General features: G+C 41.1%; 1 protein-coding gene across 1 annotated transcript in view; it reads right to left on the bottom strand.

Moving 5' to 3' along the window:
- The window catches only part of ADAMTS20 (ADAM metallopeptidase with thrombospondin type 1 motif 20), a 100238-nt gene extending 84663 nt beyond the window's left edge, over positions 1-15575 (bottom strand). Inside the window, exons 1-3 of the mRNA XM_080391326.1 lie at positions 15467-15575; positions 14759-15105; positions 1408-1570 (exon numbers count right to left, since the gene is read on the bottom strand). Of these exons, the coding sequence (XP_080247452.1) occupies positions 1408-1570; positions 14759-15105; positions 15467-15557 (601 nt within the window). The 5' untranslated portion in view covers positions 15558-15575. The remainder of the gene's footprint in view (positions 1-1407; positions 1571-14758; positions 15106-15466) is intronic.
- Positions 15576-19722: the final 4147 nt, after the last annotated feature.

The raw sequence follows: 19722 nt of genomic DNA on the forward strand, positions 1-19722 counted from the left end.
AAGTATAAAATATGCTTTAAGAATTTTCCAAAATTAAAAAACCACTAGCTATCCAAGCTATACCATTATTTTTGTAATTTATATTTTCAAACATCAGGAAAGATATTCCTTAAGAAAATTAAAGTTGAAATTTTATTATTTTCCTTTTCTTTAGATAGGTATATTTATGTACTCAGCCTTGCTTAAACATTCCTGAAGTGCAAGTACATTCAGAATGCATAAACACAGATTTCAATCTAATGAAAGGTGCAGAATTTTAATTAGATTGTTTCTAAATGCCAAGCTGAACCAAATATAAGCTGCTTTCTCCTATTGTGAATCTCCACCATTTGTATTTTCTTTGAAGCCAAATAAATAAAGCCAGTATGCTTCTACCGAAAGCAAAATAAAAGCATTTATGTCACTAGGCTTAAAAACTAAGTTTCCAACACAACGAAAAATAATTTTTAAATGGCACTAGTGTAATAGTAAAGGTTAAGAAATGTATTGCTCAGGCAGGATCTTCAAAGGCTTCTACATCATTAATATCCCAAAGCAGATAGTATCTCGGTGTTTAGAATGATTCTATTGACACCTACAGTTGCAAATAAATCCTTTCTAATCCCACTCTTTTGTCTAGTTTTTGTACTGTTATGGTAGCTGCAAGTGTGTCTCTCACATCAGACTGTTTTCCAACTACATAGATACATGCATAGCTATGAAAAACTACTGAAAGTTTTCTGCCCCACTAAAAACATACTCATTTAAAGCACAGTGCTTTCTACCCACTGCTTCATGGTATTAATGGTTTCTTTGCCTTTCATAGTCACTTTCACTTCATACACTCACACTCTTAAGTTACTTTGCTTAGTCAGTAACCTACATATTGTGAATCTGTGAAAGTACAACCATTCACTTGTCACCTATCCTGATAGTATACTTGTAAGTTACTCTTAATTATTTCTATAATTTATTCATACTACATATTAATAATACTTATTCATAAGGACAAAAATCTACATTAAAGGGTAATGTTAGATAGTTCCATTATTAAGGAAGGCAGATGTCCTGTATTACCTGTTAGACATGCAGTAAGTTCATTATCTTTAGTGAATATAAGCAACAAGCACTTCTGCAGATCTACCCTTTAAACATTTACATATGGGACAGTGTAGGTGTAAACGTAAACCCATAGAGAAGCTTTTGCAATATCAAGTATTTATTTTTTATATATACATTTTGTCCTACATTTGAATTATCTACTGGTACAAAATAAAGAAATGGATGCCAAGCTTACAAAAAGAAAATGTGTAGGTTCTAATGGAACAATCTGGAAATAAGAGCAAGATTTAATTTTCATAAATAATATTTTTTTTTAAACATCTGACATTTGAAAAAGTTACATTGAAATTTAAAGTATGACTATACCTGAAACTTCACAAGGTTTATGGGATTTCTGATACTTTTTTTTAAGTTCTTCATGCCTGTATATAAGATGTGGTTTGTTGTGCTCATCTTCGTATTCACCTCCATCCGTTTTCATCAGAGGTTCTAAAAAATATTCACCATCATGTGCCTTAAAGGTGCCCATCTGAAAGCAAGAGAAGTAATTGCTTTAGTTTTCCACTAAAGGTATGGATGTGAAAAAAATTTTCATTGAAATATTAAGCCATTATAGTATTTCAAAATTAATGGAAGTAAATTCACATGAGCACAAACTTCAGTGGAAGCTGGAGATGGAAGCTTGAAGGTGAGGCAAAGAGAAGTATTCTTTCAGACTCGTTCCACCAGAATAACTCATAATAGACTAGCCTGTGTATGAACACTGTATCATAGGTAATCACTATACAGAGTTAATGAAACAAAGGAAATTACAAAAGTAAAGACAGTTTAGGTAAAACCAAGCAGGACCAGCTTGGAACTGTGCAAAAGGGAGTGGAGACCATCAAGCAATCCAGAATTTAGGCGTTGTCCAAATTCTAGACTGATTTGTTGCCTTCTGTCCTGTATATAAAATATAATATTTTTCTTCCAACGCTGCGTTCTACCCATAGATTAGAAACAGCATTAATCTAATACTCTTTTTTAGAGACTTTGAAAGGAGTTCCAGGCATTCAAAGTTGATGGTTTCATTAACACATTTTTCTCCTTTATTTCCCACCCACCTACACACCCCCCCACCATAGCAGACACACATGGGTAACTCTGTAATAGTAACCAGGTTCTTTTGGTTGTCAACAAAAGCACCGGCACATATACAAAGAAAAAGAACAAAAATTAAGCTCCTTCCCTCCACCCCCCTGCCCCATAATCCATTCATTTATGAAATCCTAAAAGAGAATCTCTTCTTTCTCATTGTGCTTCTAACCAAATTCTGTTTCCTATGGCTTAAGTACCTTATTTCAGGAGACCATGAGGAAGAAAAAACATAAGAGTTTCATCAAATTATTTTCAGACTTTTTGGCAACTTCTTGAGCCAATTAAGTACCTAGAGCGAGCAGGTGCAGTACATCCTCTCAGCTGTTTTGCTGTATTAACAGCATGTTGACCAATAAGAGAATAGTGATAATCTACATAATATGGTTTAAGAGATTAAGTGTTCATCTCAACATTGAAACTCAGGGTTACAGAGAGAATGGCAGAGCAAGATACACAAGAGGAGAAGTGAAAATATGTTACTGATATTTTTTTTTTTTTTTCAAGCAACCTACAAATAGTCTTTTACAATCTGCTGCAGACTACCTTAGTGTCCAGTATATCGTACTGGAATTATCATATCCCCTTGATTTTGGGATCCTTCTAAGCAGTTACAAGTTTTCTATGTTCAGAAGTTTGTGAGGCTTCAGGCATATGTCAGGCTGTCTGTAATCTTGCCTAATACATAGCACACATATCATCCAGAGTTACAGTTATTGTAAACCCATGGTGTGTGGATGCTCCGCATCACCTTCATTGCAGAATGAAAAGAGACCCAGCTAAATACTGTTTTCCTTTCAAGACTTTTCAAATTTAACTCACAGAAACACTTTTTCCTCTCAGTTGCTTTGCAAAATTCTTTGCAAGTAGTCTTCATGCTAGATCCTTCCTATGTGCAGTTCAGCCTTCTCACATACAGTGTTTACAGGGCACATGATTTGTAAGGGACGGAAGATTGAGCATACCGAGAACACTATGTGCTTCCCTGGAAAGGGCCTCATGAAAACAGATATGCCACAGCTTGTCAGTTAGTCCTAAGTAGGTGCAACATTCTAGGTAAAACTACAGGGACAGACAAAAAGAGCCTGTCACTCAAGGGCAAAGCAGCGAGAACCCATGCTAAAATTCAAGTTGATGTTTACTACATAAATTACTGAAGTCCCAATTACCAAAGCATGATAAATATGACCCCATACTATTTGTGAACACTAAAATGCTAACTAATTCTTTTCCCCCAACTTATTGTAAAACCATTTTCTAGATGAGAGGCATTTAAAATACTTTAAGCAAAAACTTAATTGCTACTGCTTTATTCCACACACATATTTTACTTCCCTCCTACTCCTTCTAACAGCTAGAGCACATACTCCGTATTTGCTCCTTCAATGGCTTTTCTGACTAACAGGTTTTCAGATTTAACAAAGAAATTGTTTCAGTTACAACAAATATACAGATTATGAGAATAGCAGCATAGAACTAGTAGAAGCATAGAACATAGAAGTGAAGTGTTTATGCTACATTTTAAACTAAACTCATCTTCCAAAATATCAGACTTCCACTGGAAAAGATGAATTGCAAGAACAAGGCTGTATTTTTCTACCATTTCATACTAAATTATATTTAGTATGAAATTTTAATTTAAAATTTCATATTTAAAATTATTTTAAATTTAAGGTGTCATACATATTTTATAATTAAAAATAATAATTTAAAAAAATAAATTTTAAAAAATTAAAAGTAAGTCTGATGACTATGAAAATTCCACTCAGACTCCTGACCCCATGCTCAGACAACCCAGTGCAGCCAGAAGAAAAATCCTATCTAGGAATTCTAAACCATATTTATGCACACATCATTATCTAGTGGATCAGGAATAGTCATCATGAGGCATCATGACTGACCCAAGTCCATCTAGGACTGCTGATACCCCAAAAGAGGTATTCCTGCCTTGCCCCTCTAGATATGCACTCCACACTTCTTTAAGAACTAGCAATGCAAGTTTATATATAGTGTACCCACTCTGTAGTTAAGAATCTATCCCTCCGTCCAAAGAACAATATTTTTCAACTCAAACAGTAAGGGTCACCTGGAACAGAGAACCGTTTTTCCTGACAAAAAAGCAACTTTTTATCAGCAAAAGCAGCACATCAAGCAACTCAGAATGGTGCCCCAAAGCCTGCACACCACGCTGAGCCTAACAATGCATGTGCAATATAAAATGCCTTGCAATGTCTGTAGCTCAACTGTCATTACTCTATAGTCCAAGTACCTCAATCAGAACCAACACGTGTATCTCAACTGAAATCCAGAATCCTGTGCTGAATACACATGCACCAAAGTCTTCTAGGGAGATGAAAAATAAGCAGGTAATACTCCCCTTTTTAAAAGATATTCAGAAGTAGCAGTAACTGTGCTCATCTTCACAGTAAGTTATTAGAGGAATTACCCAGAAAGCAAGACAATGAAGTCTCCTCCATTATACCCAAGAAATACAAAACACACCATAAACTTACAGCCCAAAAAGTTAGAACAGACAGCTGGAAGGGAAGAATCCTATATTATGTTTCATGACCTCAGAATTATTCTTAGCTTTTTGGTTTAAATTAAAAGATTACTACAAGAAGGCACAATAGTGTCTTTAAGACTGGAGATCCCACCTTTCCAGATATCTGGACTAACTACTTTAGAAAAATGGTGCCAGGCTTCCTCTCACTTGCTCACTCTCTGGCCCACTGATTCTGGCAAAGTATCCCTGGACTGACTGTTTAGGCATAGAAGAAAAAGCTGATCAAAAAAATCTATAATGCAACAAACTTTCATTCTTTCCTCAATTAATTCTCTTCACCAACGTATAGATAAAGAAGTAAGTACTACCACTGACCAATTAGGAAGACCTCCTACCAGTAGTGTACAACAATTTTTTTCCTACATCCCCTATACAAGTTATGAAGAACTCATTATATTGTATATGAAAGAGCAAAAGATAAGAGTTAGGATAAGAAAAGTACTCTATCTTAAGAAGGGTGTATGATATTTGCCATTTAAAACCCAAGCAGACATTGAGCTTGAAGCCACCAATTCCAATCCTTTAAATTCTCTGTGAAGACTAAAGATGGATTTTGATTAACTACAGATGGTTATCTCCTCATTTTCCTAACACATAGATCTACAAAAATTTAGTGACCAGCTACACTGTTTTAAAGTTGTTCATTCATGAAAGTGATACTTAAACCGGTGACAGACTCTGCTGATACAAATGGAGCTATTACTGTGAGTTAGGTGCACAAGGAAACAGGCTGGAAGATCCAAACGAAAAATACTTTTGGTAAAACCAAATAAAGCGAAGTCATTTAGATGTACAGAGGCAGGTTGCTGAAACAGGAGCCCAAGCATTTGCAGGAAATGAAATCAGAAATGAACTGGATTTACTTATCATCTACAGATGCCTCTCAAACCATATAACAAGAAATCTGCCTGAAACATTCTATTTCTGTTCTCAGATAAAGAGGTAAAAGTACATTTAAAAGATCTCTTCAGTGGAAGTGGAGTACAAAATCAAAAACAGCCGCTTGCACATCATAAATAAGTGGTCCAAAGAGGGAGTGCTATGCAGGACTATGCATATGCATAGATTGAGGAAATTTATGAGCAAACCCACATGAGAAAGATAATTTATTTCTTGGATTTAGAGTACTCTGGATGAGTTAGACACTTTATATTAAATCAAGGTTCAATGGATCAACAGCTACTCACTATATACAGTATGTCTTGGTGGTTTGAAGTTGCTTCAAACTATAATCAGTGTATTTGCTCTATTCCAAGAGTAGTAGAAATAAATATTGCAGAAGTTATGATTAAAGTATGTACCATGCCCATACACAAAATTACATCTTTGTGTATAACAGCAAGTTTGTAGAACACATGGAAAACATAAGGGATATATAACAGGTTTCAGAAATGTGGAATTAATCTTAATATGTCCAACAGCAAAATTGGAAAGGTTTCAGAAAAATGCTAGAAGAACAACTGAAGTTCTGGAAAACATGACTCTAAACTGGCAGACTCCCTCCCAGGTAAGCTCCACTCCTGTGCTCTAGTATTTTTCATCCCCTCATGGTATGGCTTCTTAACTCAAACAGAAAAACCTGCAAGTGGTTTACAGTAAGAACACATTCATGGGCAAATTACAAAATCCCTTCCTTTCATATTATTCTCCCCCCCCCCCCCCATTAATTCAAAGCTCTGAGTCATGTGAGAAGCTCTTCACCTTCTTCTTCCTGTTCCACTGTTACAACATTTTCTACTGAAAGACTTAAGCAGCATAGCTTAATTAGTTCACTGAAGAAAAAATTATTAGAGGTTATCTGATCATGGTACACAGCCAACATCTGGAAAAAATATTTCTACTAGAAGATAGTTCAGCTAGAAACACAAGAAGTAGTGCTTGCAAGCTAAAACATGAATTAAAACAAGAACCAATATAATAGAAATAAGCAAATAGTAATAAAATAAATTATGCACTAGCTAAGCAGCAGGGAAGAAATCCAACAACAAATAACTTTTCTGGTGGAACACCCTTTTAGAAGTGATTGAAAGCAACATTACATTTGAAGTTCTGAGAGAGAAATAGAATAAAATCCTAAAAGCTTATTGGGGGTGGGGGGAATCATGTTAACTATGATCTAACTACATTTCCTTAGAAATTCTGGGATGTTAAGATTTCATGAGGAGATAGTAATCACAACTTTAGCACACTTAATCACACCTTGAACAGAACTGATGAGGTATCCACTCATGCTCAGAAGCTTCCAGGTCTGGAAAGGCACCTAACCACTAGTTAAATAAAATTACGTAACTCCAGACTGGAATTTGAATTCCATGTAAACTCATACAGGGATGTTACCTCTTTGTATGTTTAGATCACAGCTGATCTAGCCATGCTGATAACCATAGCACTGGATCCAGCATCCTTACTACTGAGTTACTTTCATTCAGAAACACATACCAGAAAATAAAAATGGTATTTACCTCTGGCATAATGCATAGGAAAAAGAATATTCTTGCAGAAAGTGTAGAAGCCAGCACTATGTACCCTGAACATCACTTTGTAAGTCTATTGCAGGCAAGAAAGCCTGGCTGGAACTGGTAAAAATGGTATTCCAGGAGTTTCTAAATAGAATTGGTAACAACAACAGACTGGCTAAATAGCCGACAACTTGAAGGAACGTTACAATAACAATCTCAAAGACAGCTGGAAAGAGCAGGGTTCATGGCAATTAAGAAGATTCATTGGAGTGGAAGGAAGAGAGAGAGGCGATTTATTTATTTTTACCTTTATGTACAATTCACAGTGAACAAGCTAGGCGAGTCAAAAATTATGTATAACAGCTTTTTTCATAGATATATACATACCGATTTCATTATAGAAAGGCAGCTATTCTGCAATACCTGTTGAAACTGGTGAAACAAAATATATATATACATAACGGGGTTTTCTGGTTTGGTTGTTTTTTTCTGGGAGGAACAGAGTTTTTGGCTTTGACTTGGTTTTTAGGGGAGGTAGTTTATTCATGTGCTAAAAACATCATGAAGCCAAGTATTCCCACAGAACACAGACCTAGGGGATCCATATGCTTAATCTTGGAGAAAGCTCCACCATATAATCTTGTCTGTCTCAGTAAATGTCAAGCAAATTTACATTTGCAACTTATCTCTCTTTAAAGAGAACTTCCTAGCTTTGATATTTTTAAGTACATGCAGAACTACCTTTTTCTCTCACTGTAAATGAGTAGCTCCCTAAAGTCCTTTCAACCTCACATGCGCCATCAGGCACTTATCACAAGTACACATAAGGTATGGCTAGATTTTCACCTGTTATAGTCAACCACACAGTAAGTTACTTTGAGTACTTTTGTCAATATGTGTATACTCAGAAGGTACAACCTGTTCTCACAGTGTCTGACTTCGCTACCACAGTCTTGCCATTTTCTACATGAGGGTACATCCAAAACAGAATGACAACTGAGACTATTGCAGATACGTTATCTCATGGGCAAAGCTTATCTATTCCCCAAGAGTACAAAGTTTCCCAAGATCTGTAACAGCTGTTGACTGCCACCTGGGGCTGGAAACATTGACAAAAAAATCCCAAACCAAGCTGTTTTGCACACCATTTCAGTAACAGCTTACCTAATGACAGCAGATGGCCATATGTTGTGTTCTCTGCCCACCTCTGACATCCCTGTCACTTACGTTCAGGCACAGTACCTTCTGCATACTTCCTGGAAGTTTAATGAACACGCTTATATACAGATACATAGATGTACACACACAAAAGTAAATCCAACCTCCTGTGGCTGCCCACAGCTTTCCAGCAAATAAACCTCAATTGTCACATAAACCCAAAATGATGAAAAAAAAAGATTGTCGATGTCCTGTAAAGGCAGCAGTTAAGAGCAGGCTGCAGCCATCAGAACAGTTTGTCTGGCAAACATAACACGCTCAAGCAGCAGCCAGGGAAGAAGGCTCCCAGACATAGGATGTGGGCAAAAGGCAGGTCAGCGATGGCTGAGAATCCTTGACATAAATTGTTATGTAGGCACGTCCCAGCCTGTCTAAAGGACAATTCATGCAGAATTGCTGCTGAGAAGGTAAACACACATTCAGGTTCTACTGCTTCTGATAAGACATTTTCAGTGACAGACCTTCACGTGCACAATTTGCAACCCTGTGTATTTTCTCAGTTTGCAACTGCAATTACCACCTGCATTTGCTGATCTGTGCTGGTCCATGTGTAAAAGCATAGTATCTGTGGAAATACTCTCAGGAAAAGCAGAGATGTAAAGAGCTTGAGGAAAATATACTGGGGATATTTCAGGGGTTTTGTAACAGCTGCAGGGGAGACCTGAACTGTCTTACTATTTTATAACAAATTGTGTGATGAATAGTGATTTTGCCAAGGCAGCCAGGCAGAAATTGACTCTGGAAAACAGGATCATTTCAAGTAAATTCAAGCGTTACGTTCTACAATCAGACACGTGAAAAAAACATGTAGTGTCTATATGCAGGAAAACAAAGCTAAAAACAAGTGAGATAGCAAAAGAAGTGTGCCCTTCATTCCGTGCCTAGCAGAGCAAGACTAGGAAGACTTCAGGAAACTGTAGTCATTAAAACAGACTCTTGCTGAAAAATGCTAGATCAAGTGTCACACAAGTGGAAATATTGAAAACTGGCCCTGCTTGTGAGAATACATATTAAGGAAAAACTAATAGGAAAACAAACTAAAGTGAATGAAATAAAAAACATAAATGAAATTAAGTCAAGACCAAAAGAATAAATAATCAGAGAAGAAAGCAGCAAAAAGAAAAATCAAGTGAAAAATTCAAATGAAGCTATGAAGTACCAAAATCTTTATCCAGACCTTTTCAATATACGGAAGGTAGAGTTCAGTCTACTTCCTGATCCTTGTCTGTTCTGTTTAGCTATGAAAACAACACTCAGAAAGAAAGAACATTTACCTTTTACTTACAAAGTCAATCCTTGTACTTGAAACAGTTTTGTGCTAGTAAGAGATAGAACAAATGCACAGCATGATTACTGAAGTTTTTGACTGCTGTGTTGTAGAGATTCAGGGCTGGAGTCTCACTTTGTATACCAGAACTATTAAGCCGAAGTCATCACATCAGCCAGTCAGCAGCAGAAAGACTTAGTTTGAGCAAACAAGAACTGATTGTCTTGAGTTGACATTTAAATATGACTTTTTTTCCCCACCATATGATGGAATCTCTACACTAAGATGAAAATCTATAAAAACTAGTATGTGGCTTATGGATGGATGCTCATAGGTTTATAAATGTGGCCTGAATGCTGAATACTGCTGAATACTAATCTGCCTTTCAGATTTAGCAGGTAACTTTTTTTGAAGTGACAGCCCATAAATTAAAGCATTAAGTTACACCAAGGTAAGGGTATCTTCGAGTATTAATTGGAAAACCAGTGCAGTTTAACTTATTGAAGTTATTAGTACTAAGAAGCACAGAACTGGGGAGCAAGTGTCTGGAGTCTGTTACCTTCACTAGATCTCCACAAGAAACTAGATGGTAGCTATACTATGCTAGCACTAGTTTCTAGCAAATTCTTTGGTTTGGTTCTTTGTTTACACTTGTTGTTGGGTTGGGGGTTTTTAATCCAAGAATTCAAAAATACATTTCATTAAGATAAATTCCAGGACTGCCTGCTTTTCCTTGAAAGGAACCACTGCACTCATCCATAGTAACCGACAGAATTGTTTTCAAAATCTCCCAGAAAGGTAATCCACTCATCCATATTAATAAAAAAAAAAAATAATAACCTCTTGTACTGAGGAAATTCTGAAGTTTCACACTTAGGTATGTATTCCTGCCATTCTCCAGACAAAAGTAACCGTGATGTGCAGTAAAGGAGTGTTACTGAGGGGCTTCCTTTAACTCTCAGGGAAGGAATTTGTCACTCAGACCTTGTTACACTCCAGAAGCTACATCAGAACAAAGCACTAGTAGACTGCAGAAAGCTGACAGCTAGCAAATCCATGCAAGATCTTATTCCTGTGTACTTTCCTACAAACATTTGACAGTCAGTCAGCATGTGACGTTACTCTACACAACAGAGGCTGTACATCCAAGCAGATGTCCATTTCCTCCTTTCTTACCTTTCCCTCTCTCACAGTAGAGCCACATAAAACACCTTTGGCACTTAGGCTTTCTCCCAGCTCACAAAAACTGATTTTAACTATCCTCAGCATCAGTCAATACATTCCTGATCTCCAAGAAAGAACACCAGGCTTCTCAAAGGACTAAACAACCTTTTTATAGCATTCATTCAAGATTATATATTAAAAAAAAACCCAACATAAACCTACAGACAAGGAGCTGCTAAGAATTGAAGGCTCATTCTAGCTATGAATAGTGATAGCTCCCTCTGTAAGACACTTTATTATTCACTGGTATTTGCTCATATTTGTCAATAAACTTTAAGCCATATGCTGTCAAAAGTTAAACGATTCATTTTTTTTCTCCCTCTGATTTTGCTGTCTGGATAACATTTGAGAGGTCTATTTAGTCTACATACATCCGAGGACATTCTCAGAAGATCTTGTTTCCCCTATCTGTAGGAAGCTGCAACTGATTAATGCAGTGAAAGTAAAAAAAAAAAAAAAAGCCACAGAACTCAGGAAAATAAAGTATGAAATTTCAAAAATTACTCTAAAGATGCATGAAATACGCCTGTATGTGATCAGATGTTCAACTAGGCACCCAGGCCATCACTCCAAATGACCTTCTGCCTTTGACGGCATCCCAAACTTCCCTAATTACGCACTCCCTCTTTGCAATTACTACAGACTCCCTGCTGACCTTCTAACCTCTCTTTGCCATTTGCACCCCTGAACTCAGGGCATGCTCTGAAATGTAACAGAACAAAACCGCATACAGGGTGCCAGGAGCCATTAAGCAATGCTCCATGGATACTCAGTTGCACATGCTCTTGGCACACTCAGAAAAAAGCTTAACGGAGAGTGAAAAGGGAAAGCAGAGCTTGAGGATGAGGACAAGCTCAACTTGAGAAAGCAAAAAAGAAAACAAACTTTGGAAGCAGCAGTGAAGCTGTGAATGAATACAGTGCAGAGCTTGGGAATAGATGCCTGCAGAATAAAGTCAGCACAAGTACCTGGTTTAACTTCACATTACTCAGGCAATTTTTAAAATTACATTGTTAAACTTCTGGTACCTTTTTATCTAAGTCCAAGTCCTTTTTTCCTCCCTAGTTTTTACAGCATTGGTCTACAGCAATTGCCTTATATATGCAAAGCTGGAACATAAAATTATTCCTAATAGTACAAAGCAATCTCTTCTATTTTAATTTCCATACACCAAGCTCAAGTTCAGCACTGAGGAAAATGGATCCTACAAAAAAAAAAAAAAAACAAACCAAACAACAAAAAACCCCGGTATTTTACTCAAACATAATACAGGGCTACCGAGTCACTGCTCTAGTTTTTACCATCTCACTCACAATAGTGTCTTACCTCAGAAGCAGTACCACTTAAATCTCTGTGTATTTGTTAAGCATGGTACTGTTCAGTAAAAGAGCAATAACTGACTGGCTTACTTTTGCAGGTACATTTGTTGAACGCAAAAGGCTATGAAATTGTAAGAACCCTGAGAAAAAACATCTTTTTACTAACTTTTGAAGGCAGCCCACCTGAGAGTAGGGAATGCACTCAGGGAGGACAAGGTCTCAGAGGAAAATTCCACCTGGCCTCTGTCTCCCTCCTTTCACATCCATTCTTGTCTCAATGGTAAAAAGTAGTCTCCTCTGGCAGTCACATGAGGAGTGTAACATTTACTTTGTATACATGAGGATGAGGAGGAACATTAGTCTGAAGGCTCCAAGTCAGGTCAGAGGGCACTCTGTGCAGATACAGACAACCACTGAGCTACGACTGTCTATTCATCCCCACACAATCCCTCCCCTGGGGAACTACAGGCATGTCCCACACAAAGTGCACCACCAGCCACGGCACAGCTTTGCTTCCTCTTCTGAAAACCTTACCAGCTTCATGAGTAAGGGAAAAGCAGCCACAATGTTGGGTATGCTACACTGTCTGCAAAACCATGTCTGCTGGGCAGAAGGTAAAGTGAGCAGCAAGAGAAGGTCCTTAGAGTACTGGGACAGCAAGGCCTCTTTGCTGGTGGCTCAGTAATGCACTCTGGTCAGCCAGGCAACAACTGAGGACGTGAAGTCCAGATGGAAGCTGCAATGAAAGTTCATGAGGCTCATCTAGAAGAGGCAAAGGCTCAGTTTAAAGGCACTTGGGGATTTCTGAGTGGACAGATACATGATGCGAACTGTAAGGTACCAGTAAAGTAGACAGAGAAACAAGAGAAGTGAGACATTTGTTACTGAAGAGAGTCTTGTGCTGAAGAGCCTGAGAAATGCTAAATAATAGGTAGCTGAGATAACTTTCGAGTGCAGTAGATACATGTTTTTCAGAAAAATTATTTTCAGCACACGTGATCCCTTCAAGTAATCAAAAGTAATGGTTTGCAGGGACAGAATTAGAACAGACAACAGAAGTTATGAAAAGAGAAGGTTTTAAAACTTCTCATATTTATTCTTTATAGAGTATGATACTACTGTCAATGCCATGGTTATATAAGCATCTACTAACGCATGAGATCAACCAACCATATTTGTGATTCCTCCTCTTTGCTACTCCCTCTTTAAGTTAGTGCAGCCTATTGGGGTGTTTAGTACAGGTTTGAACTGGGTTTTGGATAATGCGGACAAGAACCAGTGACAGCTGTTTGTAAAGCAAGATATATAGGCAAAACTAACAAATACAGAACTACCGTTTTCAAATGCTTACTCCTCCAGTAATTTCCAAGGAGAAGCCCAAGCCTACAGACCTCAATCCAAAGACAAGGTAGCATATATCCAAGAATAAGCACAAGAGGTGTCTCTCTCAAGTACCAACTATTTCTGATCCTCTTTTCCATCACGTGTATCACCTTCTTATAACACACATTACACCTTCCTGCACCCATCCAGTCAACTCCATTCTATTTTCTATATGAAGAGATTAGAACACAAAGTTGGATTTTTTCAGTTCCCCCAGCCCCCCCCCCAAAAAAAAAAAAAAAATAGTTTTGCATCTTTACTTTCCTGAGTGACTGCAGAAACCACGGAACAACCTCAACTTAAATTTACAGTAATATTTACAAAATCGTATTTTTACAGTGTGCATATCAGAAATACTTGTCTTCAGCATTTCAGTAAACAGTGACATGGTAAAGCACTAGGTATCAGTCTTGTTTCTGGACACAATAAAATATAGCAACACAGTACAACTGTTTTAATAGACAGTGGTGTTATACTACTTCTTCATTATCACTTTGGAAGACATAAGCAATGCTATCAAGGGATAAGTAAAAGATGTATATCAATGGAGTTTTGATTTGTTTGCTCAATTCAATTCTTCAGAAGTGTTTTATCGACACACTCCTATTGAAATTTGGAGGAACCTTCCCACTCATTTTCAAATGAAACATGACTAGAGAGCATGGCTACACACCTATTAGAACATGACACACCTCTACAGCATTACTGAAAGTAGATGAAGAAAGATAGCAACACTAGTTGTTCTCTCATTGTCTCAAGCACCATTATTCCTCACTCATAACCACACAGTATCTATAAAGCTACACACACATAACTGATGCTGACTAACAGCATCAATTTATCAAAACAATAGCTTACTGTGTTTGAGGCATGTTTTTTCCTCCATTATAACATTCTTGGTGTCAGGAGTTACACCAACCAGTTCTACTGCAGGCCAGCAATGGCTCCTTTGAAAGCAGCATTTGTATATCCCACCAAAAAGTATCATCATGACTGCACACTGCCGATGCCAAGACATTTCATGACCAACTACTTGGAATGATGCCTGAGGATTTCCAGCTCAGCTCTGCAGCAAAGGCATCCCACTATGTTTCTTTCAGTGAGAAGAATATGAATGGAGACAGGAGGCAGTAACCAACATGCTTACCAAGCCACCACAGATGCTGAAGACAGCCATGTGCATCTCCTGTGCATTGACATGCCCACGGTAGAAACAGTGGCGCAAATCAGGGGAGGGCTGCTGCTGCGGGGCCCCTATGTGCACCACAGTGTACTGAGCGGCCACAAAGCCCGCATCAGCACTCAGGTTGAGCTGGAAGACCTGCCCGTACGCACTGAGCTGGTAATGTGTTCGGAAAGCGGTGGGCTCCAGTGGTGCCTCCAAGCTCCTTTTCCTCCTGCTGAAGTGATGCGCGTGAGGGAAAACTTCTCCAAATTCATTCACTCGGACAGGTGTGACGATTTCATAGGAGGAGAGCTGCTTCACTAAGGTCTCTGCAACAGAAATCAAAAAACTCGGCCTGAAGCAACCGCACAGCGGCGACCTTCGCTCGCACCCGGCACTCGCTGCGCTAGCCAGGGGTGCGGTGACAGGCGGGGGCAGCGGGCCTGCCTCCAGCGCGCCCGGCGACACCCCGCTCCGGCCGCTCCGGCCCCACCGCCCGCCGTCCCGCACGGCTGCCGTGGGGCGCCCCAAGGCCCCCCCCCCCCCCCCAAACGGCGGCCCCGCTGCCCCCCGTGAGGAAACGCTCCCGCCGCCCTGCCCGCCACCGCGGCGGCTGCCCCACAGGGCACGGCGCCTGCCGCGGGGCCAGGACCCCCGGCACGGCCGCCGCCTTTGTTGCCGCCTGTTTACCTTGTCCCGGGTGGAAGCGGGCTCCCCGCGACTCGATGAGGAGCGGGCAGAGGAGGCACAGCAGAGCCGCCAGCCACCTCGCCACCCGCATGGCTCGCTCGCGGCGGGCGTGCCCGCAGCGCCCCCGGGCCGCTGCCTCAGCAGCCGCCGGCGGCCGGGGCCGGCCCCGCACCGCGCGGCTCCTCCATGCTCCCCGCGCCCCCCGCTGCTCCGCGCTCCCCTCACACGGCCGCGCCCGCGGGAAGCCGCGCCGCGCCCGCGCTCCCTCTCCTCCCAGCCCCGCGCCTCCACTGCCCCAGTTCGCTCGCCGCCACCGGGGTGGGCGAGGGCGGCCCTTCCCGGCCCTTCCTCCTCCTCCTCCGCCGCCTGCCGTGCCCAAGCCCGTGCCCCTGCCCCCGCCGCCGGCGGGGAGGCGAGGAGGTGCCCAGCTGCCCTCAGGCGGTGGCCATCCCCCGACCCGCACTTCAAAGCGGGCCCCGGGCGCCGGCCCGCCCCCGGGGCTGGGGCTGCCCAATGGCGCAGGGCAGCCCCGCGCGCGGCCGCCGTGCGGCACCTCCCCCTCGCGCACCGCCCGCCCGGGCCGGGACCTCGGCCGGGGCACGGGGCCCGCTCCCGCCGCCTGCCGCCCCTCGGCCCCCCGCAGAGCCCGGGAGCGGTGTCCGCTCGGAGCCAGCCGCGCTTGGGGGAAGCCCGGCGGTACCGAACTCGCCCCGGGAACGGCGAAGGCAGCGCCGTGGGCTCGGGGCGCCCCCTCGGGCTCCGTGTTGCCCGCGCGTACCCACCGCTCACCCCACCCTGCGCCTCGGCGGCGGCGTGAGGGCGGTGCCACCGGCAGCTTCGCGGGGAGCCCGTCTGCCGGCAGAGGCCGACGCCGGGGCGCTGGCAGGCCGGGCTTGTAACGCCGGGCCCCGCGGGCTTCGATTATTGTGCCTGGGCAAAGCCTTCACAAACCGCCTGTGCCCGCACTCGGGGCCTGCGCCCCTCACATGGAGCCCCGGGGTTCGAAGAGGTTGTCAGGAGGCCCTGCCGCGGCAATCCTGTACAAGTACAATGGCTCCTTTTCAGGAAAAGTAGGCAGCTCTGGAATTTGTTTTGCTGAAATGTAATTTTCAGTTGTTTGGTTCTTCTTATAACTGTGATTAAACCTACGTCTTGGGAGGGGGAGAGCAGGAATCTCACCTCAAACCAAAAAACCCACGAGTTGGAGAATCCATTTCGTTGATGGCTAATCACTGTCAAAGATGGATGAATCATTTTCAGCAGCATCCATCTAAACGAAAGTATCTACAGTGCAGATTCTTATGGTGAGCTGGGTTTCCGAGCCAGCGAGGGGGTCTAGCCAGTACAGGCAGTGAGATCTGCCTGTTCAGCCACCAATGCTCTCCAGAAAATATGCAACGCACACACAACTTGTTTTCAAATATTCCTTTTGTCTCCTCTGTATTAAGTGCTTTGTCTCAATCTTTTCTTGTCTGCTTCAACAAAAAGTGAGTCAGATAAAAGGTTAAACAGAAATGCTTACAGTGTCTGCAAGTACTGTCTTCAGTGCATTTGTTCATCGGTGCACTGGTGGCCAAGATAGCACAAACAACTTCAGAACTGATAACCAGCTTATTGTATGTCTGGAGGGAACAGAGTGCACAAGTGGAACTGAGCTCACCCAGCCTCTCCCTCTGTTCTTACTGGGGTACTAGAGGAGCCAGTGGCCGCTCTGTCAAAGGCAAAGTGGCCTCAAGGATGGCCTTTCAGCCTGAAGTGCCTTTTACGTCTTCAGGCTGTTTTGTGATCTGACTCACCTGTTACTTTAGGAATCTTTGTCAGGTAGAAACAGAGTTGAAGGACATGTTTCCTTCTCCTGAAATAAGGGAATGAGCTGATCAAGCTTTGAATGAATGTGAAAAGTACTGGAAAAACCTTCACTGCTAGAGTCAAGTCAGATATCCCCTTCCAGAGTCCAGGATTGTAGAAGGGTTGCCTGGATTGTTCCTAAGTATATTGCTAGCCAGCATAAACTAGAGAACATTAAGTCCTGTTGGAAATACTGAGTTGTCTTCTTGAATAGTCTGAAGATGGCAGCTCTCAGATGCATATGAAACTGTTTGCTCTGTGTGGGTCACTGACAAGGCCAGTCATGACAAGAAACAAATATTTGAAATCTGAAGACTTCTTTCAAAGTGAGAAAAACCAGAAAGCTTATGTCTCCAAATATCTTAAATATCAAAGTAATCCAACAAGAAGCAAGAATTCCAATCTATTTCTTTTAAACTGCATACACTGGAGAATACGGATCACGACATGTAAACAAAATTCAGGTTTCTGAGCATTGGGTGGTGAGAAAGAGTTGGAGGTGGGTGGAAAGAACTCCATCCTCACCGTCACAGAAGCATGAAGGTACAAGGCTCGTTTCAGTGGCCTGTGATGTCCTGTTGCAGAAAATTAGCACATGGGGTGCTCACATAGTAGTAGAGCACTGTTTAAGGATGAATGCTTTGATTTTGCTGACTCTTGTAAAATGCATGAACAATGGGAAGAAATTAAATTGAGAGGAGCAATTGTTGCACATGACTGAGACTTCTCCAGCAAATGAGAATTTACCCCTTTTTTGAATCTCAGTCATTGAAACAGTAATCAGAGTGCAGCGTTATCTCCTTCCTTTGTAAATTTAAATGGTTGTCAGTGATGAAGTAAATGTTTTGTTAAGCATAAGCAAATACCCACTGAGATGTGGTTTCACTTGTTTATGATTTACAAAGTCGTTTTTTCTAAAAATGAAGAGAAGCATTAAGCATCAGGGAAGTCAAATTTCAGTGTTCCCGCTCAAAGCATGAAGCTTACTTGTAGCCCACTTCAAAGGAAATACAAGCAGATGACTCAATTTTTTAACAATTTATGTATGCATTTATAATCTTTTAGAAAAAGCAATATTTACTTCAAAATGTGACTATTTTAAACGCAATAAGATTACTTTTCTTAAATCTCATGTTAATATGGCTAACTTCCCTTGTATTCTCCATTAGAATGGAACACTAGCTCTCCTATAGTAAACATTGAAAGTCCATCTCTGTCTAAAGATTGACTGTTTAGACCAATTTAAAATTGACAAAATTTATGTAGATTGCCGGTGTTGTTCTAGTAGCTACTGGCAATGCCATGGGACTACTGCTCAAAATCCAGTGCCAAATAAGCCAATTCTTTCAAATTGTTTTTAAAAGTTTTTTCAAATTTTCATCCTAAACAAGAAGCAAACTTCCAAATGTGAATCTGGTGATTCAGACAATGTCAGGTATTCAAATCAAACACCTTTTTATACTTAGCAGCCAGCACGCTGTCAGAAACCACTGAAGCTCTGCAGGTATTAGGCACAAGTCTGATTTTCAAATGCAAGATGGGTTAGCTGTGCAGGAGCAAAGGAAAATAAGAGGGTTTTTTTAGGTAGTATTCATGTTATCTGAATGGCTTTGGGCAATAAGCTGCGGTCATTCAACCTGACCTCTACCCATATGGCATCAGTTTGAATCTTGTGAGGAGCAAATATAACCCTGTATATCAAAGGAAGGAGTGTATTTCTATTATGAAGAAATATGTCAGAAAATTCAGAAAGCATGGAAATAATATGTTTACTAGAACTTTGAGGTAGAAGGGCGGAGACAGGCACGAGGATGAAACAAAGCTGGGAATTATGGAAGCTGTTTAAAGGAGCAGAACTGCAAAAATACATAATGAGATATTAAAAAAAGAAATTCAAATGAGGGGTTGAGCACTGGAACAAGGGCACAGAGAGGTTGTGCAGTCTCCATCCTTGTAGATACTCAAAACTCAACTGGACAAAGAAGCCCTGAGCAACCTGAACTAATTTGAAATTAGCCCAGCTTTGTGCAAGAAGTTGGCCTGGATGACCTCCAGAGGTTCCTTCCAGCCCAGATTATTCTGTGAATCTTTGAAACAAAGAGAAAAAGGTTCCTGGAGAAAGCTGAAGAGACCAAAGTCAAAAGGAAGAAGAGAATCATTAGACCTACTAAAAGAACAGAGATGTGGGGAGGGCAGGGGGAAGTCAAGAGGAAATAGCCTTAGGCTACAAAGAAACAGAAGAGGAAGAAAGCAGAAGCAACTGAGAATAAAGCAGAAGCAACTGAGAATATCTGGTAGGATTTTTCAAGGCTGGAAGTCACTGCTAAAGCTCCAGCTAAGACAGTGGAATTATGCTGGTTTACATCTCCAAATGCAGTCCTCAGCAATGTAATGTATTCTGACTTCAT

This window comes from Falco punctatus (genome assembly GCF_963210335.1).
Source record: "Falco punctatus genome assembly, chromosome: 6".
In the NCBI taxonomy this organism is placed as follows: Eukaryota; Metazoa; Chordata; class Aves; order Falconiformes; family Falconidae; genus Falco; species Falco punctatus.